General features: G+C 40.9%; 1 protein-coding gene across 1 annotated transcript in view; it reads left to right on the forward strand.

Annotated features, from left to right (window-relative positions):
• The window catches only part of LOC136873808 (synaptic vesicle glycoprotein 2B), a 709,878-nt gene that overhangs the window by 602,937 nt on the left and 82,518 nt on the right, over positions 1 to 24,423 (forward strand). The window contains exons 3-4 of the mRNA XM_067147057.2: positions 4,901 to 5,048; positions 18,282 to 18,462. Of these exons, the coding sequence (XP_067003158.2) occupies positions 4,901 to 5,048; positions 18,282 to 18,462 (329 nt within the window). The remainder of the gene's footprint in view (positions 1 to 4,900; positions 5,049 to 18,281; positions 18,463 to 24,423) is intronic.

The raw sequence follows: 24,423 nt of genomic DNA on the forward strand, positions 1-24,423 counted from the left end.
CCGTGTTATTCTACCGCCCCCACTCACAGAGGGTAGGCTACTTGGAAGAAGGATGGTCTAGGGCTCTAAGCAAACCTTTAACGACTAGCATGTCAGCTAAGGTCTTTTTTATTATATTCTACTCTCTGGTGTACCATCGGTTTATTTCCTTTGAAATCATCATGAAACCCCTCATTTGACTTCATTTAGATAGCATAATATATTCGTCATATTCGACTGAATGTTTTATGATTTTATTTTGCAAACATCACTAAAAATTACATTCAAAACAGGTACATTTTAAGAATAAGGTATATTTTTGCTCTAACCTAGTGAAACTTCTAAAAACTATGGCCATAGAATAAATTGGGACATGCTTATTTATTAAGACGTCATGTTAAAATATTTATTTATTTTCGAAGCACAAGATACAGCTACACTGAGCGAGTTGGCTGTGGGGTTAGGGCCGTGCTGCTGTGAGCTTGCATCCGGGAGATAGTGCGTTCGAAACCCACTGTCGGCAGGTCTGAAAGTGGTTTTCCGTGGTTTGCCATTTTCACACCAGACAATTGCTGGGACTGCACCTTAATTAAGGCCACGGCCGCCTCCTTCCAACTCCCAGGCCTTTCCCCTTCCATCGTCGCCATAAGACCTGTCTGTGTCGGTGCGACCTAAAGCCAACTGTAATTTATTTATTTATTTATTTATTTATTTATTTATTTATTTATTTATTTATTTATTTTAAATCGATATAACCAACTATGGTCTACAGTTACATACACTACCTGTCTCTCCCTCTTAGGCTTACACCTTTTTGTTTACATTGTAGCCAAAAGTGTTTCAACCTCACGCTGCTAATCAGCCGTCCTTTCGCCGAGATGTTCCACGGTTTAGCAGCATCTTTCTCTGAATCATCTCTCAACCCCGCGACTTTCTTCCTAGTTAGTTGCTTTACGTCGCACAGACACAGATGGGTCTTTTGGCGACGATGGGACAGGAAAGGGTTAGGAATGGGAAGGAAGCGGCCGTGGCCTTAATTAAGGTGCAGCCCCAGCATTTGCCTGGTGTGAAAATGGGAAACCACGACTTTCTTCCTAATGATGGTCCTCTCCATTATATCCTCTGGTCTTATATCATTTACCCGTATGTCCCTGTGCCAGTGAGGATGAGATTTCCATTTTTTCTGTAAAGTGCGTAATTTGTGCGCCAATCTCTCCGGGTTCATTCCCTACAGTTGGCCATAACAAGTTAATCTTCGTATTATTATTATTATTATTATTATTATTGTTACCGTGTTTTTGTGGTAGGTAGAGGTGAAAGAAGGTGCGGGTGTGAACGGGTCTCAAACTACGAAATTAAAGTTAATGTAAAATTTAACAAGGTTATATTTTCTTAGCAAAAAAACAAGAAATAACAATAATGGCAGGTACAGAGTAGCAAAACCACTAATCGAGAATGTACAATTACAGGATTTGGGCTCCGAGAGCCAGACACACAATTCTGAGCAATTAGCCCAGCATTACGATATACCGAATTCAACAAAGGGGGCAGAAGACCCCAATCAAGCCCAGGAGCACTTGCTCCAAATTACACAGTAAAGCCTCCTCGAGGCATACAACACTCAATTTTCGAAAAAGAGCCACTCGCTCTCAACTTTAAGCCTATCAAAGGCCACACCAAACTCCACCTTCAAGTTGTCCTCTAAGGACGTATTCACAGGGGTAACATACCCAACCTACTGAGGTCTATTAAGTGAGAAAAGGATAATTACTTGACCTCTAAAATAACAATTGAGAGGAGGCGATCTGCACTCCTAATACACTTGTTTAAAACCCTAATCTAGCACTAGGCCACTAATGCAAGGGCTAATCCCATACTACTGAGGTGACTTTAGAAAAGAACAATTTACATTACATTAAGGAAGAATCGGTTGTGAGAAATAAGTTCACCTCAAAACAAAATGAGTGGGAGCTCGAGAGGGTTAAGCACTCTCTATCCCAATATGTAGCTTTAAAAGATAATAGATGCTAAGAGTAGTTACATTTTAGGAAAAGGTTACATGGTAGAAACGCTTCGGACCCGCCCCGAGAGTTAAACTGCTGAGCTAGCAAGAAAATAAGTTATTAAAAGGCCATTACCTTGGAGTAGAACTGCTCCCCGAAGAAAGAGGCGCTTCCCGCCCCCTGCTATGTACTTTACACACTGAAAGATGGTACTGAAGTGGCGCACAGACCCTAAAATCAGCAGTTTATATACTCTCACGGAAAGTTCGAGGCGTTTCAGGAAGGAAAACACCCGCCCACAATCATTTTATTGGTGGATAAAGAGAACCCCTACACAATATGAAGAAGAAACACATTATTGGTGGAAAATTAATTAAAGAAATTCGGGATTGGCTAGATTCAAAACAAGGGGAAAGAAAGGGTTAATATTGCCAACTTAAACAATGACTGAAAGAAATTTAGCAAAGAACAAACTTTTGAAATTAAATTTTCTCCAAAAAAAACAGTTCTTTCACTTCGCACTAGGGTGCATCGTTGTAGTTCTTCAGTAGTGTCCTCTAGAAGAGAATGTTCACACTTCTTACTACAAGCAAAACAAAAATACATCGAAAACAACACAGTTCAGAAACTTCAAAATTTCCAAGTAGTGGCATCTTCAGGGTAACTTGAAAATTAACACATAAGACCAAGTTCAGACTTCTCCCGGTAGGGGAGTTTCAACTGGCGCAAGGTTTAAATAAGCGGCGTGGAGGTGTACCGCCCGGTACAATTATTATTATTATTATTATTATTATTATTATTATTATTATTATTATTATTATTATTATTATTATTATTATTATTATTATTATTATTATTATTGTACCGGCCATTCAAAAGAAGCGCCTTAATGAACTCCTCTATCGAACAAAACGTGAAACACCGACTGTAGGAAGTTGGGACATTGACCTGAAGATGTCACCATTGAAGTATGGAGTAATTGTGTTATTGTGAAGTTGCCTAAACTGTCTGGATTTATTTGCTTTGTGTTTGTTTACTTCAAAAAGTTTGGACATTTCTCCACAGATGTCATCACCAAAAACTATGGTCATGCACTCTGGTGCAAAGTAAAAGAATTGGTTATTGAAAGAAATGTTGTGTTTATGGGTTTTCTCAAGTCAATTTATTTTCATTTGTTTTTGTATATATTTCAAAGTTTGCAGCACTTCTTTCTCATTTCCGCCAGGTTTGAATCTAGCCAATAGGAATTTTTTATAATTATTTTTCAGCCTATCACAGGATTCTTTTTGGTTCTTTGGGTGTAACTTTTGAATTTGCTAATAAAATTGAGAGGGCGTGTCCGAATTAGTCCAGAATCCTCTCGAACAATCCCCTCAGGTGTATAAGCTCAGGCTTTTCTGGCTACCTTGTCCAATTGATCGTCGTCTTTCTGAGTGTGTGTGTTAAGACAGGAGGCTGGGATCCTCATTCCTCGGCAGACAGAACAACAGCCAGGTAATGGCCACCAATATTATATCTTTCTTTTTTTTGCTAGGGGCTTTACGTCGCACCGACACAGATAGGTCTTATGGCGACGATGGGATAAGAAAGGCTTAGGAGTTGGAAGTAAGCGGCCGTGGCCTTAATTAAGGTACAGCCCCAGCATTTGCCTGGTGTGAAAATGGGAAACCACGGAAAACCATTTTCAGGGCTGCCGATAGTGGGATTCGAACCTACTCTCTCCCGGATGCAAGCTCACAGCCGCGCGCCTCTACGCGCACGGCCAACTCGCCCGGTGATTATATCTTTCTAGCTGTCTCCGCAAATTTATCAGAGGGGAAGGTCCGAATTTCTAACTATGTAACCAACCTTTCTAAAATGTAAGTTTTCGTTCGGCTAATGTAAAATTTCATAAAGTCTTAAACTGTAATTCGGGGATACAGAGTGCGTTACCCTCTTGAGTTCCCCTTCAAGTTGGTTCGAGGTGACTACGACTTTGTAACTGTTTTCTTCCTTCCTGTAATGCATTGAAATCAACTTTCATTCGAGTCACGTCAATAGCTTGGGATTATCCCCCGTATCATAGGGCCGAGAGCCCTGTTAGGATCTTAATACTTCATTATCTAGGAGCGCAAGTGTACGCCTCCATTCAGTTTGTGTTCGGGCCATAATTTAACCTTTATTTTTCCAAAAAGGCCCAGTAGGTTGGGTATTAGTTACCCCTGTGTAAAATAAATTTTGTAAATTGTGCTCAGAGAGGCCGGAAACCATAAAGTTTTGTGTAATGTTGCCTTAAGCGGGCTGTTAAAATGTGGTTAATGTTGGAGAGCATGTAAGCTCTTTTCTACTTTACTGTAATATTGAGGAGTGCCTCTGGCAGGCTGTAAAGTTGTTGGAGCAGAGTGCTCTTGAATTGGAATATTCCTGTCCTTGCCTAAACATTGTGATTTTTGCAAATTTTGTAAAACTGGATCTTGCATTTCAAGACTTGTAACTCTGGGGCTTGAAACCCAAAATTGTTAAATTCCCTTCTCTGGGATTCTCAATTTTGTTAAGTTTGAAATTCTAAAAGAAATATAACCTTTATTTAAAGTTTTAATTCAATTTTAATATCGTGGTTAGGCCCATTCAAGCCCACACCTTCTTTCACCTCTCTGCGATCCACCAAAAGACGGTAACAATTATTATTATTATTAGTATTATTATTATTATTATTATTATTATTATTATTATTATTATTATTATTATTATTATTATTATTATTGAGTACTGAAATGTGAAATCGATGTATCTTTGTATTCAGGTCAGAACTTAACTTTGACTTGAGTTTTATTCTGTTCATGACGACCTTATAATTACAGTATATACTCCGATCATATGGTTAATTTATAAATATTAAATGTGTCTTTCCTAAATTAAAACATATCTATTGTACACAGGCAGGTTTCGGCTACTTCCAATGGATGCTGATGCTGGTAGCGGGTCTGGGGCTCGCGACGGATAGTGTGGAGTTGTTCGTCATCCCGTACATCCTCCCGAGCGCTGAAGTAGAGCTGTGCATCACGGGCGCTGAGAAGAGCTGGCTCCGTAAGTACAAACTAAACCTCCTCGTTGACGGATCTTTGCGTCGGAAAGATCCAAAAAGTATGGCAAGAAAAATAACACTTCTTCAATAATATTGACGCTAGCTGTTAGTAGGAATCATACAATAATGTTTTGCGTTGAAAGTTGCGTTAAATTCAGACTCCTTAGCTGAATGGTCGGCATTGAATCCTTATGTTCAAAGGAACCACTGTTCGATTCCCGGAAATTTGGAATTTTAGCCGTCTATGATTAATTTCTCTGGCTCGACGACTGGGTGACTTGTTCCCTTAACACACTCCTCTTGATTCACACACCACACAACCAACAACTAAAGAAACACCCAAGTTGGCGACAGGAAGAGCATCAGGCCGTGAAATTCATTACACCCGAGACCCCACGAGGCCGTATGATAAGAAGTTTAAGCCTCAACCCTACCTTAAGGAACCCGCGACACATAGAGCCCTCTAAATGCCTAGACTTCCTTATAAATAGGCCTATAATATTTGAACTAAATTTTGGAGTGAAAAATATCTTTTTAAAATTGTAAACTATGCTATTGATAATCCAGAATTACTGTCTCTCTTAACTTTCAATGTACCTCACTTCAATTCCAGAAATAACATAACATTTTTTAAATGAAAAAAACCGTGCCGCCTTGATAACTCGCCGATGAACAGGTTCTGTAGTATTTTCAAGTGCCATTAAGAAAAATAATGGCCTTGACTTCAGTCTGCCAATGCGCGAGTTTGTAATTGAACTTCATTGCGCAATTGTATGAAGTCCTAAAAATAGGGGAAATTGTAAGGTAACATTCTGTAATATTGTGCTTGCACGTGCATTGCTTAATTTATTTTGTCATTTTACTTTGTCGTGTGTTGTTCCACCGTATTAATATAAGGTTATTTAGTTTTTAGAAAAATACTTTGATATTTTATATTAACATTATATCATATTAGATAAAACTGTAGAATATAGTTTAGATATAAGTATTACCATGTTAATTGTAGATTATATGATGTAGTTGCCACTGTAATTGGGACACTAACTACTTCAGTGTGAAATAAATAAATAAATAAATAAATGATGAGAGAGGAGAGGAAGTAAATCGGCAAGCTACCGCACAAGGAATGCCTCCACTAAACATTAAACTTGTATATAGAACGCCAAAGCAGGCTGATCATGGAAGGTTTAATATGCCCTCCTGTAATGCAGTTTGTGCGGTCTTTACACTTAATGCTGATCAGAGCTTTCCTGACAATGAAATGATAGTACATCAGCGTAACAAAACCATTTACCCTTTAAAGAATATTGATAAACGCGTCAAACCATTTACTTATTCGTCATTTATCCAGCAAGTACCGACGGTTATTACACTAATTTGCAATTGCATATACCATACGCTAGCCGCCATTATTTAACTCGCCTTTGAGATGGCACAGTACAGGCTTTCGTTTCGACCTTAGCTGGTTGAACAGTAACAACAACGGAGTCTGATTTATGACAAATTCAATTCAACACACTTTATTTCTGTGGAAGATTATTCCAGCTGTATTTTATGGATACGTATACTCGTGTAGAATGTGAGCGCATTCAATGGATACAGTATAACAAAAATGAGATTCTCACAGAACAGCACACGGGAGTAACGCGTTTCCCCAATGTACTATCCCAAACAAGAATGCCACAATTGGTGAAGAACATATTTTACCTTTTCTTGGTTCAATTCTATATTAGATACACCGAAGATTTTGAAGATGCGATGGCTACCATTCGACGGCTCGGATCCCCTGCTTCATTTTATCACAATGACGTCAAATCCTAACTAGCCGGAAGTAAAACAACCTGGCCAGAGAGAAGGCGTTACCTTCTAGGTAGCCCGCCCCTTCCCTTCAAGGAGGGGAATGAAAACTTTTCATGATGAAGTAAAACAAGGTCGGCGGTTGAAGAGTGGCTTTGGGCTGGTCAGACAGCTCTGCACTCCGACTGACCAACCGAGCAGAGGAGGGGTGGCTCTAGGCATCTGTTTTCGGGAGACGGGGAAGGGTTGGACCTCACGGCTTTTTCCCACCGTCGGCTGTCCTGAGAATGGTTTTCCGTGGTTTTTCCATTCTCCTGCACTAAGACGAATGCCGGGACAGTTCCTAGTATAGGCCACGGCCGCCAACCCTCTCACCTTCTCCGAACATCTCCTTCACCGTAACGAATCTCCTGACCTGAGAGACGGTGTCACCGTCTAGGAGGCCCGCCTACCCCTTCACGGGAGCAATGAAAACATTTCAGTAGTAAGTAAAACAAGCGTTGTGAATTTCTTTAGAAGACGAGGCTACCTTAGAACAGCTCCCAAAAAATCGTCCTGATAACGAAGCCAGGGTTGCTAAGTTGAAATTCGATCAATTAATAGAAGATTTCGATGAAACTCAGGTCTTTGGGAAAGTCGTCACTTTTGTGTATACAGTACTAAAAGAGAGGACTCCCACACACGCACTTGCCTATGATTACGACTACAGATGACAACATTCGTCTACCAGAAAAACTAGATGACTTGTTTTCAAATGAAACACTCGATAACAGTACAGTTAGAACTCTTACTCAAGTGGATGATTTCAAAAGAAAAGTCACAGCGCTCAACGCTTGAACATCAACTTACCAGGTCGACAGGAATATTAAGCCGATATTGGGCAAAGAGGTTCGACATTAGATGCTTATTTCAGATACAAATAAAAAATTTGAATAAGAAGAAGATATCAATCGATTTAATGGACATTTTGAAAATATACCGTATTATTATTAGGGGGCTGTCTGGCCGAGGCGGTAAAGGCCTGCTCGGTTCGCCCGGAAGGACGTAGGTTCGAATCCCCGTCAGGAAGTCGTAAAATTTAAGAAGCGAGATTTTCACTTTCGGAGGTGCACATGGCCCTGAAGTTCACTCAGCCTACACCAGAAATGAGTACCAGGTTAATTCCTGGGGGAAAAAGTGGCCGGGCGTAGAGCCAACCACTCTACCCCATCAAGTACCGAGGTTACGGATAGTGGAAGCCTTTACCTTCCACCCCTCCAAGCGCCTTCATGGCCTGTACGGAGATGACTTTGCTTTTGCATTTTTTAACGTATTATTAATACGTGCCGAAACATTTCAGATCGAGTGAATGCGAGTTCGGCAGCTGTGAGTCGTTCGTGGGATTCACAATGTGCATTCATTCTACAACTGGAACTATACCACTTACGACTGTTACTTTATCATGAAAAAAGACGCAAAAAACGTTCTGAAATTCTTCGAACCATAAGTGAAACCCGATATGAGACATAAACAAGCATTTTTAGTTCGTGGTTTAGCTTACGACGATCAACAATCGGTAGTAGAGATGGCTGAAAAATAACGTAACAGTTACGTTGTCACAATTACATGCCTGTCACTGTTACAAATGTAACGAAAAGAAAAAAAGAACAGGTTACCGAATAATGACAACAGAATAAATAAATTAGTATACTAACTTTCCATATTGATATTAGAGGTAACATTAGATAACATAACATTATTTCATTTTACTTAATCGATCCTCTTGCACCGGTTTGTGTCGAGGTTTGGCAGACAGATCATCATGTTTTCTTGTCTTCTATTCTTGATCGGGGCATTGTCAAACTCACTCCTCTAGATTTCAGAAAAGACGCTATGTTGTCTTCTCACTTCATCCGTTGTCTACCTTTCGTTAACTTTATAGCGAATAGGAATGCGCGTTTTGCTGCACCGACTTTCAACAGTGTAATGATGCGTGCGCGCATGTGCGAGTGAACGAATGGGACTTCGCAACACAGCTGTAACGAGACAAGCTTGAAGCCGTGACTAGGCTGTGACCAGTAAAAGGTGAGTAACGTTGGACGCTATTTTTAACTGTTACTCTTCACAGTTCCTTTATTGTAGAAGTGATAGATGTAGCAGTTCCGTTTGCCACACCTCTAATCGGTAGGATTACTGGGAATGCTAACAGTGAGCCATCTGGTGGCGAATGAGACTACCGCCTACTACAGACTAGCGGTAAAGCATTCTTAAATTTAAACCTTCATTGTTGGAGAAGTCTTTGTCGTGAACAGTCGAGATTTTGTTCTGAAGACGTGGAGCAAAGTTCTCTGCGAAACGTAAAGGGTCTCACCTTGTTTTCTTGACACGGCATAAGCCCAAAAGCGTATTGTCATGTCTACAATAATGAAGATACGCAGTGGCGTCTGGTGCAGGGAATCAGTTGTGTGCTGTAACCCATCCCTCTCTAAAAAATACAAATATTTAGAAACATATGCTGTTTCCAAGAGGTTCTCCAGTGAGTTTTCCACACTGAACAAACAAGCAAACAACCTCAACACATATACACAATCGTCATACAAAACTAATTAAACACACAGTAACACCTGCAATGACAAAACATTCCCGAACTCACTTGGTTTGAGCGCGCAAAAACAGAACTTCTCAATGTTACCAAAATCAGTGAAATAAAACCAGCAACTTCGTAATGCAAAATTGCATATTATGTTACTGTGAAATTTATAAACTAGATATTTTATAATTGAAGAAAATCACAATATCATGTCCTTATTTTAACATTTTTTACAGTTCATCGATTTACAAATGTGGCTATGGAATAGGCAAGTTGGGAGTATTAAAAGACTTGGAGGGAACAGCTGATGGCTTCCTGTACAGTATTTTCTTTTCCCGTTTGCTTTGAGCGATCCCCTCTTAAATGCTACCGCTGAGTCAAGAGACCGCCACCTGCCAAGTTCTCATTTCGCTCGAAGTGCAGGTGTGACTAGTGCTGCCTCTCTGCGGTCGAACGAAGACTCGTTCTGAAGTGATGTCTTGGCGGTCTTGGCGGTCTTGGCTGTTGTTTCCACAGCACATCGGAAAAGTTGGGCACGCATACGCAAAAGGCAGAGTTCCTGCTTTCTGCAAAAAAAAAAAAAAAAAAAAAAAAAAAAAAAAAAAAAAAAAAAAAAAGACTTAGAAATGCTCGCTGAGCTGCGATCTGCACAGCACCCGGCGTGGAGCGCACGACTAGTTGCCTGGTTGTGAGGGGAGTTGGATGATTTACCATTCTTTGGCTGACGTCTTATTCAATGCACTGTATTTGATTGTAGATCATGCTTTATTTTTCAAATAGACAATGTGCTGCAGCACTTCAGCTCCTGAAGTTATGTCGTTTAAGCAACCAGTGAATCTATTTCGACGTTCCGATCACACTTTCATCTAGAATTTACAGCTCGGTTTCTAAGGCTTTGTTTTAGTTGCGGAATACACCTCAAGATAGCTTCAACAAAACAAGAAATATTGCATGGAGTGTTTCACGCAACTAAGAATTCGCTTGACGTTGAAAAATATTGGTCGCAGTTTGTTTAACGGACCATTGGTGTTTCAGAGTAATATTTCACTGTGTACAAGATGTTTCTGACGCGAAAATAATAATAATAATCTCCCTTGAAAAGATCTCGACAACCTTGGACGGAATATAACCCGTGAAATGCGATCATAACTCCAGTACACTACATCTGACCCTGAGAATATGATAATTACAATAAATGAAAAGTTATTTTATTAAGATATATTGGTTATTTTACTTTATTTAATAAAATCTCTGGAGTTTACATTGGATTGTATGTTGCGTTCAATTATATGCTCTACGTCTGTGACTGTATGAACAGCGCACCTAACGTGTAATCCGCAGGCTTAATACGCGATTCTTCATTATCCACTACGAAGACGTGAAATGTAGAGCATGAGATTTACTTTTCCATAAATTAGTTGTTCCCGCAAGGCTGCCAGACCCGCATATTTGATATTATATTTTCTGCTCATTCGCTTTCAAGCCTGGGGAGCCCGTACCATTCTCATTTCTTTGCGCTTATTAATTTAATTCAAAGCGGAATACAAAAAGTGCAAACAAGCGAAACTAATGAGAAAATAGACATCAAAGGCTGCTGTTTGTGGAGGAGTTATCATGAGGATAACCATATTAACGATGGAAGAGATCTAAGGCTCAGCTGTTGTCCTATACCAGTAAATTAATGAATTTTTATTTTCGATAGCAGAGTGTATCCAGTTGCTGTGATCGAACGGGGTAGCATAGTAGCGTCCTATTTGGATGGACAGGGTCCTTCTCTATTTATTTATTATCCACAATTTTCTTTACCCCAGTGTTGCCACGTCTCCCGAAATTTCAGGAGATATTTAAGTTTTTGCAACACATCAGAAAATTCGAAAAAAAACAAAAAATCTCCCGAAATTACTTCTAATCCAAATGTAAAGAAAATGAATAATAATAATAATAATAATTAAATCCCGGATTTTTATGCAGTAACAGGTTAGATTGCAAAATAATTTGGTCAGTAGAAAGTGTCGGCCACCCACTCTTTCATACAGTAGTGTAGCAAGGGTAACATATATTGTAGGGGTTCTGATGGGCCGTACCCCTAATGTTTATACAAACCCCATAGCACAGTTGTTGTGAAGGTAGACTATACTTGCTGTTCGCTTCAGTAACTTTGCATTCTAACCTATTAATGCATGAAAGTCCGGACTCTAATAATGATTAATGGTGCATAATATATTTCTGCCCGAAAGCTCTTTCCTCGTCTCACTGCGTGTCGTTTTATCGATAACATGTTAGGTAATTCCCTGCATTCATTTTAGGCTCGAATTACGTAATCTCTCCCCTCTTATTGAACTCAAAACTCAGGCTTAACTACATCATTCGAAGGGAAATCCCCGACCCGCATACATCTACATGAAGGTTGAGGAGAAAGAGAATAATAAAGTGGCGAGAGAGTACGGGTGAGTGAAATTATATACTTTTCTCATTATAACTTCAAATGACTATTGCATTCTTTAATTTAGTTATATACCGGGCGAGTTGGCCGAGCGCGTAGAGGCGCGCGGCTGTGAGCTTGCATCCGGGAGATAGTAGGTTCGAATCCCACTATCGGCAGCCCTGAAAATGGTTTTCCGTGGTTTCCCATTTTCACACCAGGCAAATGCTGGGACTGTACCTTATTTAAGGCCACGGCCGCTTCCTTCCAACTCCTAAGCCTTTTCTATCCCATCGTCGCCAAAAGACCTATCTGTGTTGGCGCGACGTAAAGCCCCTAAGTCTTATGGCGACAATGGGATAGGAAAAGGCTAGGATTTGGAACGAAGAGGAGCCGATGACCTGGATGTTAGGTCCCTTTAAACAAGAAGCAAGCAGCAAGGGAAAGAAGAGACGGTGGCCTTAACAGTTAAAGCATTTTATTCTGGTGTGAAAATGGGAAAACACGGAACACCATCTTCAGAACTGCCTACAGTGGGATTCGAACCCATTATCTCTCGTATACAAGCCGACATCTACGCGACCCAAACGGAGCGACTCGCTCCTTGGCAGGGTTCTTTTCCCTTTTGTACCCACGCATACAGAACTTGTCCGGTATCCGCCCACGAGGATTCCGATTTCCTTGTTAGACAGCAGCACAAGTGGCACTACTTGAGAAGGTCTGCAAGACGGTAAGGCCGGGCGCACATTGAGAAGCAGTTGGTCGCAGAGCACGACAGCGCGGGGCTGACCAAACTGGGAAGTGCAAGTGAGCGCACATTGCCACGCAGTGTCTCGTCGGTTTTCAGAAAGAAATGATTATTATGATGATAATCTATATAAATAAAATCGTAACTACCGTGTATCTGTACATTGACAATTCTGGCGTAATTTCCGTATAGTTATTCGTTTCAGGTATAATAATGACCATCTGAATATCTTTTAGCTTTGGTGTCTGTCTGTCTGTCTGTCTGTCTGTCTGTCTGTCTGTCTGTCTGTCTGTCTGTCTGTCTGTCTGTCTGTCTGTCTGTCTGTCTGTCTGTCTGTCTGTCTGTCTGTCTGTCTGTCTGTCTGTCTGTCTGTCTGTCTGTCTGTAACTTTAAAACTACTGGATATGTTGCTACCAGACTTCATATTTGGAATCCACCTTTCCTTGGGTAGGTTTTAGGGCTAATATCGTTTCTAAATCACTGAATTCACTGGGGATTTATACGAAACCGAAACCGTGATTTTGCACTCCCACAAAATATGCACAAGCAAAATTAATCAAAATCTACCTGCCTTAATGGAATTCAATTTCTAAACCTTTCTTCTCATATGCGTCATTTCGATAAGAGTCCCATCTGACTTAACTCAAGAGCGGGTGCGTGTAACGCCTATTTCTTATAACTTGAAAAGCTACTGGAGATATGTCAACCAAACATCATGTATAGCATCCACCTGTCCAAAGGTAGGTTTTGAGTTCCATAACATTTCGTATTCCCGGAAGAGACTGGGGGTTTATTGGAAACCAAAATGGTGATTTTACTCTCCCACAATATATACAAAACTAACCTGACTGGAAATCGACCAACCTTGATGTATATTCATTTCGAAATCTTTTTCCTCATGTGCATTTTGTCGATAGGAGGATTAATAATGGAGATATCATGAACGGTTGGTTTTACAGCGGACATAGCCCAAAAGGTGTTGTACTTAGAGCAGATTTTTTATATATACAGGATGAACCGAAAATCGCGCACTCGGGCGTCGCAGCGTGACTCCTCACATCCCAGCATTATAAAAAGTCTCTCACCAAAGTTCGTCCTGCGAGTATATCCGGCAGAAAAAAGACGTTGAAGAGTGGCAATCTGGCAACACTGCAACCACATGTAGGGTAACTTCGTCTGTCAACACATATTAGTCGTGCTGCACAGTTGGAGCTGTGGATCGAGTTTTGGGTTAGCTTGCAGGAGGTCCAGGGGTCGATCCTGGGTTGAGGCATAATGTCTTTATTTTGTAAATGTAGTCCAGCTGGTATGGTATCTGGCATCTTAATCGTCAACAGTGAATAAATTCACGCCCACGACGTGGAAAGGGCGTCTTTCAAAGCTGACCAATGAAAACGATTGTTCGTCCATTTCTAGGATCGTAGTATGTAAGTGCAAATGGTTTCTATAGGGCCCGCTACAATCGCAATCCGGCACTATCCTTCAAGGAATTGAGTTGCATTGCTTGTTACACCTAAATATTGTCTACTAGCAATAGCTGAATTTAAATGATTTTAAGTGTATGTATAATAATGCCAAAATCATTTAATAGAAGGTTGGATTTTATAAATTGCAGTTAGTTCTACATTTTAGACTGGGTTTTGCTTTTACTTCGCATGTTCTCAGTACTACCGAATCAAACAAACAACACAAATGTAGATTAACTTGGTTACTAATCATCTGGGTTACTTTTTAACTTGTTGTATATCAACAATAAAATGCACTGCTAAAACTCTATGCCTATAAGAAATCAGTAGCCAATAGTAGAACTCGCCACTAGCTCAGAAAAATTAGTGAAACTCGTAATAGTTACATTTTCGTCTTCCATAAATGTCTCCTGCGCTCATTTGAAGGAAATGAAAATGTCGGTATATAGTCACTTGTAGAGATGGATTTTTGCCGTGATGCGCACAACTTTTTGGCATTGTGACAATTTATTTAAATTTCCACAAAAAAACGTGCGATACAATGACAATTCAATGAATAAATTCCAAGGGAAACATTACGCCCCTTGAATTTTCATTACTTACGATTTGAAACAACATACCTAATACATTATGAGGTCTCAATCAGAGCTGTTTACGTATACGCTGAAGTGTGAAATATAGAGAACAGGCAAGCAATATACTTAAAACTATATATCTCTCTTTCAACAGTCACAAATAACCGACGAATGCTCTCAATCAATATGTATTACATTCGCAATTAGAACTCATAACTATACCTCGGATTTGTAGGTGGTAATAAGTTAGATTGCAAAGGAATTTGGTTTGTAGGAAGTGTCATGCAACCCATTGTACCACAATGTAGGAAGAGTAGCACAAATTCAAGGAGTTCTATAGGCTGTACCCCTAATATCTATGCAAATCTCGTAGCATAACCGTTGTACAGTGTAGGGGACACTTGTTACTGGCTGGCATTCTAACCTATCAGTACCTAATAATCCGGACTCTACTCATAAAATTCGATCAAACGCACTAATCGATCAGCTGATGGGCTTGGCGTTCTTTCTACAGTAAAATGTGTACATCACAAGGGCAGTGTCCGAACACTGCGAGTGGTAGGCGGAAGTAGGTGCAGAAATGTCCTGTCCTGCTCTACTCTGCTCTGACCTGCCTCTCAACGTGCTATGGTGCAATGATTTGCGTGGATTACAAAAATCTGCTCTGCTCTCCGCTGCAGTAACTGATTCCCAACATGTGCCCCGCCTAACAGAAGCCATATTATTATTAATATTAGTAGTAGTAGTAGTAGTAGTAGTAGTAGTAGTAGTAATAGTTAATTTGCGCCGATGACTTAGGCCAGGAGATTTGTTATACGGTGAAGGAGATGTGCGGAGAAGGCGAGGGGGGTAGGCGGCCGTGGCCTATACTACGAGCTGTCCCGGCATTCGCCTTAGTGCAGGAGAATGGAAAACCATAGAAACCAATTATCAGGACAGCCAACGGTTGGGGCCAGCCGTGATGTCCAGCCCCGTCCCGTCTCCCGAATGCAGAGGCGTAGAGCCACGGTAAGGCCGTGAGATTCGTGCTTAGACCACTTTACAATACCTGGGCGAGAAATTGCACGCTCACAGTGATTTCACGATGAATGTCCTTGCAATTTAGCCGTTATCTCGTAGAAATCTGATCGTTACACGAACCTCCAATTTGGAGTCTAGTCCGCTCTGCACACACAACACCACGGGATATCACACCAACCTTCCTATCGGACGTGTCAGCAGTTACTGTAGCTTTCTCCGCATTGGCCACGATCACGAGACACAGCGTGCTCTCGCGGCGAGCTAGTGTAAGTCACTTTTTGATTCGCCTCCGTAGTAAGCTGAACCTATAGTATAGTAAGCAGCAGTGCACTGGAAATACTTAAGTTGTGTGTGAATTTGTATATGATGATGCTGGATTTAGAATCTTAAACCAGTGGTACTTCTTGTAATATTTCCTTTCCATGGAATTGCTTGTTATACTCTAGTTGTAGTTGTTGATTTTTGTTGTTTTGTTGATGTTGCTGTTGTTGTTGGGTAATTATCTTTTGACTTCACTTTATTATCGCACTACTGTAAGTGATCCATGCCACCGTGATGTATTTGTTAATAATAATAATGTTCAATATCCCGACCTGGGCCGGAATCGAACCCGGGACCCCCTATAACAAAGGCCAGCTCGCTAACCATTTATTCATGAAAGAAGAACCAATGATAGTACGTGTTGAGGTAAGAAGTATTAAATTACTAATGTAACAGCAGATATGGCTCAGCCGAGAAAATCAATCGCGTCTGCTCCCGTCAGTGCAGTGCTAGAACCATCACAATCGAGAACGTTGAAAATCTAAGATTAGTGAAGGGATTGTCAACTTTGCCTCATAATTTCTCTCACACCCACTGCCAGATAAGGAAATTTCATAATCTGGAAATGCCAGGGTAATTATCATGGAGACAACCTCAAATAATCCGAGAATGGAACACCGTGCCATATTAATAAACTAGTACCCGAAGCTGTTCTACCATTCCCACCCGATCTGAGAATTCGCGACTGGTTATGCGACATGAAAGGTGGCAAAACCTTCCACCAAATCCAATATCTTTGCAACAACTACAGGAAATAACAGAACGTTACAGGAAAACTAGACACAACGAACAATTCCCGTTGTACGACCCATGCACTGCGAAGGATAACAAATACACTCATGTTCATAAAAACCAGAACACCTTGAAAGGCTAGAGATAAGAAGTTCATATTCACAGAACATATGCACTAGTATGTTCTGAAGAAATTATTAGCATTTTAACCTTGTCGGCCCTAGGTTCAAGGTCCACGTTGATATCTCGGCGTACTTCCACCGACTGGTAAAATGTGCCTGCGGCTCTCGTTGCCGCTATAAACCGAAGAAAATGGATCAGTGTGATTTGAGCAGATGTGCAGGATGCCTCGCAGACGTATGCAAGAACCGTACCGTCAAATGAGTGAGTTTGAAAGAGAGCGAATTATTGGCGCGAGAGAACGTGATGCATCCATCCGGGAAATTGCTGCTCGTGTGGGACGAACCACCTAGACCACCTCCGAGAAGATTGACATCTCAACTGAATGGCATTGCAGGACATATCTGCGTCTTCCTCGGCTCTGGTGTAACAGTTGAACAGTGTAACACATCGTACACTATCAGGAGTGACAGTCCGTCGCCGTTTATTACGGTCCGGGTTACCGGCGCGTCGTCCACTTCTCCGCCTACCTTTGACTAATGTGCATAAACATGCTAGACTGCAATGATGTAAGGAACGACGTCACTGGGGACAGGAATGGCAGCCGATAATGTTTTCGGACGAATCCAGGTTCAATTTGTTTGAAAATGATGGCCGCATTTTGGTTCGTCGCAGACAGGGTGAGAGGCATCACATTGACTGCATTCGCATAGGACATACAGCACCATCTCAAGGCCTTATGGTGCGGGGTGCTGTTGGGTACAACCACATATCACAGTTGATGCGTGTCCAGGGCACTGTGACCAGTTTGACTTACGTGAATGACATCCTGCGACCCTTTCTGCACGACACCCCACACGCCATATTTCACCAGGACAATGCGCGACCACATGTTGCTGCACGAACATGTGCCGTCTTGTTGTCACAAGATATCAGACTGTTGCTCTGGCCCGCCCGATCACCGGACTTGTCACCAGTCGAAAATGTGTAGGATATGGTGAAATGGCGGGTGCGGCGCTGTGGCCCAATGCCAACCACCAAGGATGAACTGTGGAACCAGGTGAGTGCAGCATGGATGGCTATACACCAGGACGCCATTCGCGCCTTATACGCGTCGATGCCACCACGCATGGAACAAGTTATCAGTGCCCATGGAGGAGCCAGGCCTACTTAGGCAACAAGATACGTGCTGAACCCAGGTGAATGAAATGCTGATCATTTCTGCATAACATGCTAATGAACATGTCCTGTGAATATGAACTTCTTATCTCTAGTTTTTCAAGATGTTCTGTTATCTATAAACGTGGGTGTAGGACATAATTTTGACGTTATATCTCGTCAAGTTCCTACCAATAACAAGCATGATTTTTTTGTACTTATCTCCTAAACCCCCTCTCAAGTAGGCTACCTCTAGATAGGACTGCATGATACTCATTTCGTACAAGATTCACTCCACTTGTTTCAGTGGCCATAACCCTTCTCGGAATGGCTGTCGGAGGAGTGGTATGGGGAGATCTGGCGGATCGTATGGGGCGGCGAAGAACGCTTCTGTCAGCGCTGAGTGTGAACGCTGTCTTCAGTGTGATTGCAGCCCTCATGCCCACGTACGGCACCTTCATGACTGCGAGGTTCTGCAGTGGCGTTGGGTGAGTACCTTCTCTCCACAACATGCATGATGATGATGATGATGATGATGATGATGATAGGAAAGCAAATCCAACCAGGCTTGATCACAACCACGGGAACTAAAGTCATAATTAATGTTCCTGTTTTTAGGCCCGACTAACAACTTTTTCAGTTTTCGGAGACAAAGGCGTTCCAAAATTTTGTCACGCAATTCTTTTGCATGCCATTAAATCTACTGCCAGGACAACAGGTTCCGCACCAGTGTTTTAATCAAGGTCCTTGTTACCTGTCGTGACCTTAATTAAGGTACATCTCCAGTATTTGCGGAGCCTCCGTGGATCAGACGGCCTATCACCGCTGGGTTCCGTAGCTCAAATCCCGGTCACTCCATATGAGACTTTTGCTGGGCAAAGCGGAGGCGGAACAGCTTTATCTCCGGATATTGCGGTTTTCCCTGTCATCTTTAATTCCAGCAACACTCTCCTCTATCATTTAATTTCATCTGTCAGTCATTAGTCATTGCCCCAGAGGAGTGCGACAGGCTTCGGCAGCCGGCACAATTCCTATCCTCGCCGCAAGATGGAGCTTCAGTCATTCCATTCCTGACCCGGTCATTGACTGGAAAACAGGTTGAAGGTTTTCTTTTCTTCAGTATTTGCATGGTGTGAAAATGGACAACTGAAAACTAGATTTTCAAATGCTGTTCACCTGATCATAACAGTAGAGGATATACATAAGTTTGTGATAGGTTTTTCTCTGTAATGAAACTTTACAAGCCACGGTTGCATCGGAGATTATCCTGGGAAAGCTTGTGAAAACAGCTTGCGCTTGTCTGTGTGCCGTACGTTTGTGCCGGACATTGGTATCGTCATTACTTCGACAAAGCATTGATAACATACAATAGCATTTCATGTGTGATATTTTGTTAAATAGAATGTATTGTTACAGGTTTGCTCACACAAGGGCCTATTGTATGGATTTCTACTGTATTTGTTTATTGTATATGACGTATAAACCACAATAAAATGATAATATAATAATAATTTGCGTGTTAAATTTTCGGACTTAGACAGGATGAGTGCTACGACTAGATGGATGGGAGAGCAGTATTCCCCTCCCGAATGGCTAGTCGAGTCGGTCACGCTGGGAGGAGCAGTTCCGGAGGGATGGTAACCTTAATGTGCAAACATAAGGCCAGCTCATCGTACAGCATATCAGTGTGCTGCACAGGTGCTACCTTCCTGGCCACCACTGACGTAAAGGCATCTAAATATAGAGACCAAAAATGTATTGCTTGGAAACATCCATTGTCGATGCAAGCGATAGAGGACGTCTGGAATCATTTGAAACGTGATACTGCAGGAGGATGGAAAACGAAGGATAACTAAATAAGAAATAAGATTTCTACTACCAACATTACTCATCACCTTCGCATGCACAGTAGTTGCATTATTTACCTAATGAAAGGGATGAAACAGGGCAGGAGAGGAAGAAAAGTACGTAGACTACAATTGACGAAAAGATCAGAGGAGATATAGGAGGAGGCTCAACAAAAAAAATGGGGGTAGGCTGTCCCTATTGTAACGGCCGCAGGATTTTAAGGGTTTCCTAGACTACTTATTAGAAATAAAAGACAAATATTATGTGGATAATAAATTTTGTTCAGTAGAACGTGGTGCACTATTTTGTATGAGGGTCGTTTATAGTCGCTTTAACACCAAGGTCTTATCGCGACTTTTACATATGATTGAGGAGCAATAGTAATAATAATAGGCTATTGTAATCATAAGAAAAATATAAATAAGTATAATGTAATTAGATTTTGGAGTGCAAGCCAGTGTGCCTGAGGAAGTTGATGACTAAAGCCCGGATTTTTATGCAGTAACACGTTAGATTGCAAACTAATTTGGTTAGTAGGAAGTGTCAGCCACCCACTCTTCCTTAATGTACCAAGAGTAACATAAATCTTAGGGGTTCTGATGGGCCGTAACCTTAATGTTTATGCAAACCCCATAGCACAGTCGTTGTGAAAGTAGACTATACTTGCTACCCGCTACAGTAAGTTTGCATTCCAACCTATCAATGCATAAAAATCCGGGCTCTATTGACGACTCAGTGCTGGAGATGCCAGTGTCGCTTCCATTTCCTTAGGTGTATTGTGCTGTACGCGCCAATGGTGATAAAGTTGACATTCTGAGATGATGTGCTTGACCGTGACATTTACTGCAGGTGGGAGGTTGTTTCTTTTCTAAGAGATAGTTGTGGGTGATCTTGGTGTGTCCTATTCTTAGTCGGGAGATTAAGACTTGTTCGTGTCTGGTGAGGTTTTGGAGGGGATATATTCTCGTAGATATTTTAAATGTTCATTTTCCATTCCTCGTATAGTTTAATTTTGACATACGCGATGATATCAGAATGTGGAGTGGTAAATTGACGGTCGTTGATTGTAAGACTAATAGCCACTTTTTCTCCTTGATTGACTGATTCGTTGCCTGGTATTCCTCTGCGAGATGGTATCCACATAAAAATAACATAGTTTTCCTACAATCTTGATCTTCTGGTACAGCATTTGAATTTCTTTAACAAGGACGTGTGTTGTTGATGGATTTTGTATTGAAGTTAATTCACTTTAGATATCAGAGAATATTATGAATGAGTTATTGTAAAAACTGTGAAAAGATCTGGTAATCTGTGTTGCATACTATAGTCCTTCTATTTCACCGCCCAAGAATTCATTGAATTTTGATCCATCAGTATAAATTTCACTAGTTTTTTATCGTGTGGCTATTTCTAGCCGAATGCAGCCCTTGTAAGGTAGACCCGCCGATGAGGGTGAGCGGCATCTGCCGTGTGTAGGTAACTGCGTGTTATTGTGGTGGAGGATAGTGCTATGTGTGGTGTGTGTGTTGCAGGGATGTTGGGAACAGCACAAACACCCAGCCCCCGGGCCATTGTAATTAACCAGTGAAGGTAAAAATCCCCGTCCCGGCCGGGAATCGAACCCGGGACCCTCTGAACCAAAGGCCAATACGCTGACCGTTCAGCCAACGAGTCGGACATTTCACTAGTGGTACACTTAGAATGTCGGTAAAAAATCTGTGTAGTGTGGGTCTGTGATATGAGAAATACGAGGCATAATTTAAAAGTTCGGGAGTAATATTACGAGTAACAGTTAACCTCCAGCTGAGTGCGCGCTCAACACAGCGCCATCTTATAAAAGAGTCCGCGTGTGACGTCACAGAGTTCGCACAAATTTCGCCTTACTTTGAAACGCTATTTCATGAAAAATACGTTTCAGATTTTAAATTTTTCTTTGCAAAGGTAGCCTCCTCGTTATAAGGGAGATACTGTAGCTAGTTGTCTTATTCCAAAGCAAGCTTGCAGACGATCACAACATTCCAATCTGGCTGCAAACTGCATTACAAAGGTGTAGGACGGGTTGCCGATATCTTGTACGTCACGGCGTGCAACATCACTCGAGTTTTCTTGTTCAGTATCTTAGTTTTCCAGATGTATACTGTATAAATAATTTCGTCTCCCATGTGCATATTTGATGCTCCATTTCCTACTACAAGCATGTATTGTACGCATGGAATAAGTATTTGAAGAGGATCCCAACTTCATGCGTACGTAACTCTTGTGAACGAAAAGAATATTTAACTACGTACAGCGGCCACGAAGGTCTGTAGAAGAGTGGAATATAAGTATTTCCACTATTCGTGTCCTCAACACTAAGTGAGATAGGCCTAGAGTTTTCATCTGTATGTCCAGCCCTCAGTTATTAAGCTGGTGTTTTGTGTTAAACGAATCTCACAGCCAATTTGCCAATATTGAAGTCCAGTATTTAAATTCCTTACTTCTTTAAAAAGAATTGAACTTTTTTCTTTCTGTTACAACCGAGAAAGTCTTGAACCACCTCGGTTGGGCTCATAATGTATTAAATCTTCCGTGCAGGACATATTTATGACTTAGTAATGAGTTCTACGACTAAAGAAGGAAGACCGAGCTCCGTATCTTCGAAAAATTAGTGTACACGCTACCTCTAGCTCGATCAACATCTAAGGGAAATTGAAGACATGCTGGCAAAAGCAGTCTAACCCTCACTTTGCTTGAAAGGAGAAAATTTAAGGTGTGCAAACGGAACAAAAAGAAATATACTGCATTAATTTTACCTGGCGTATTGCACATCAAATCAAAGTATACATTCAGGAAAATCTTTTCATAGCAATTTTAAGTTGTTTTATTGCAGACTAGCGATGTAGTAGCTAAATGAACTTAAGGGAAGTTGTATACTCAATGTACATGTGTTAGTTTTGTAACATACCTACCTGACTTTGTGATAAATGGAAGGGAAATACAAATAATTCTGGCAATAAATTATATAATATAGATAAGGAAAGTGTTCTTACAAACAAATAATACATAATATATCAACAAATACAATAATGAGGTTGGCCTACCTTAACCTAATCATAATCAGGAATATCAAAAAGTGGATCGTCTTCTTCTTGAACGGGACTACATGCATTGGAAGCAAGATTTCTGTAGTATGCATGATACAGAGGAGGTATGTAATCCAACAAGTCTAAAATATCCTTGATTTTGGCTGGAAGTACAGCTCGGCAAATTCACTCTCTGTGTCCTCCATGTTTGTTGTTTACAAACAGTAGCCAGGGTAACCAACATTGATATGATGAACATTCTGGAGTAGGTACATATTCATATATAATCAGGGACATTGTGTTCTCAGTAATGATTTTTTTAATGATAAGTTACATTAAAATTCTCATGTAATGTTCATAATGTTAGCCGCTCTCGGCAAATTCGTTGTTTCAATCATTGGTTCACCACCACACTACACCACAATGTTAGTACTAAGCCTGCAATGTTGCGTACACTTATTTAATTTCTGCTCTATAGGGGTTAGCCCATTTTTGCATTCTGACAAAGGCCCTCAGGTTAAACACTCAAATTTTCATCTATTGTATTCCTCTAAATGATCCCTCTTGATATTAGCGTATGTAGGAATAGTTACTATTCATGTTGCTCAATAGATAGCAGCACCTAACTCACTTTTTTTAATTTTGAGGGTTAGACCGTTTTTTCGAGCATGTCTTCAATTCTAGTTGACTATGGATGATACATAAAGAGAGGAACTGGAAAAAACTAATGAGGAATATCAAGCTCAGCAAAACCGCCTGCCGAATTTAAAGCCTATTATTAGACCTCAGTCTAAGTTATTCTTTTATGAACAATATTGAACAGCTGACCTCCAGCGCCTACCTCCGTAGAACATACTTTATTCAGATGACATTTTCCTCAAAAAGGATGATCAAGAGGATCTACAGAGCATGTTGGATCAATGTAGAGCAGCTTTAGAAGTAGGTGATCTGAAAATCAGTAGGAGGAAGACTGAATACAAGTGTTGCAACTTTACGAAATGAAGTAATATATACCTACCCAAAACCCTGCTCAGAGAAGTTGAACTCAAATTTCGGAGCCGTAATTTAGAAATACGGAAACTTTGAAATCACACACAGCATAAACTTTGAGTGGATAAAGTGGAGAGATTTGTCTGGGCTACTCCGCGACAGGAGAATTCCTGTAATATCTAAAGGTGGAGTGTATAAAACAAAAAGACCAGCTATACTGTACGACGCGGAGTGTTTGCCTGCATGTGGATAAGTTACATGCTACAAAGATGAAGATGCTGAGATGGGCCGGTATAGTCACTCTTGAACAAACTGAGAAATGACCACATTCGCGGGTTTTGAAGTCAAGTCCCTCGCTGACAAACTTTACGAGAGCAGGCTAAGACGGTCGGCCATATCGTGAGAAGCCTAGAACATCATATGATTCGGATAGTAATTAAAATCATAAATCTATAGAGATAACTTGGATGTCTGTAAAACCCAACTAAATTCTACAATAACCCGGGACGAGAGGAATTGGCGACTTCAAACTTGGAGAATCGACCCCAA

This window comes from Anabrus simplex, chromosome 5 (genome assembly GCF_040414725.1).
Source record: "Anabrus simplex isolate iqAnaSimp1 chromosome 5, ASM4041472v1, whole genome shotgun sequence".
Lineage (NCBI taxonomy): Eukaryota > Metazoa > Arthropoda > Insecta > Orthoptera > Tettigoniidae > Anabrus > Anabrus simplex.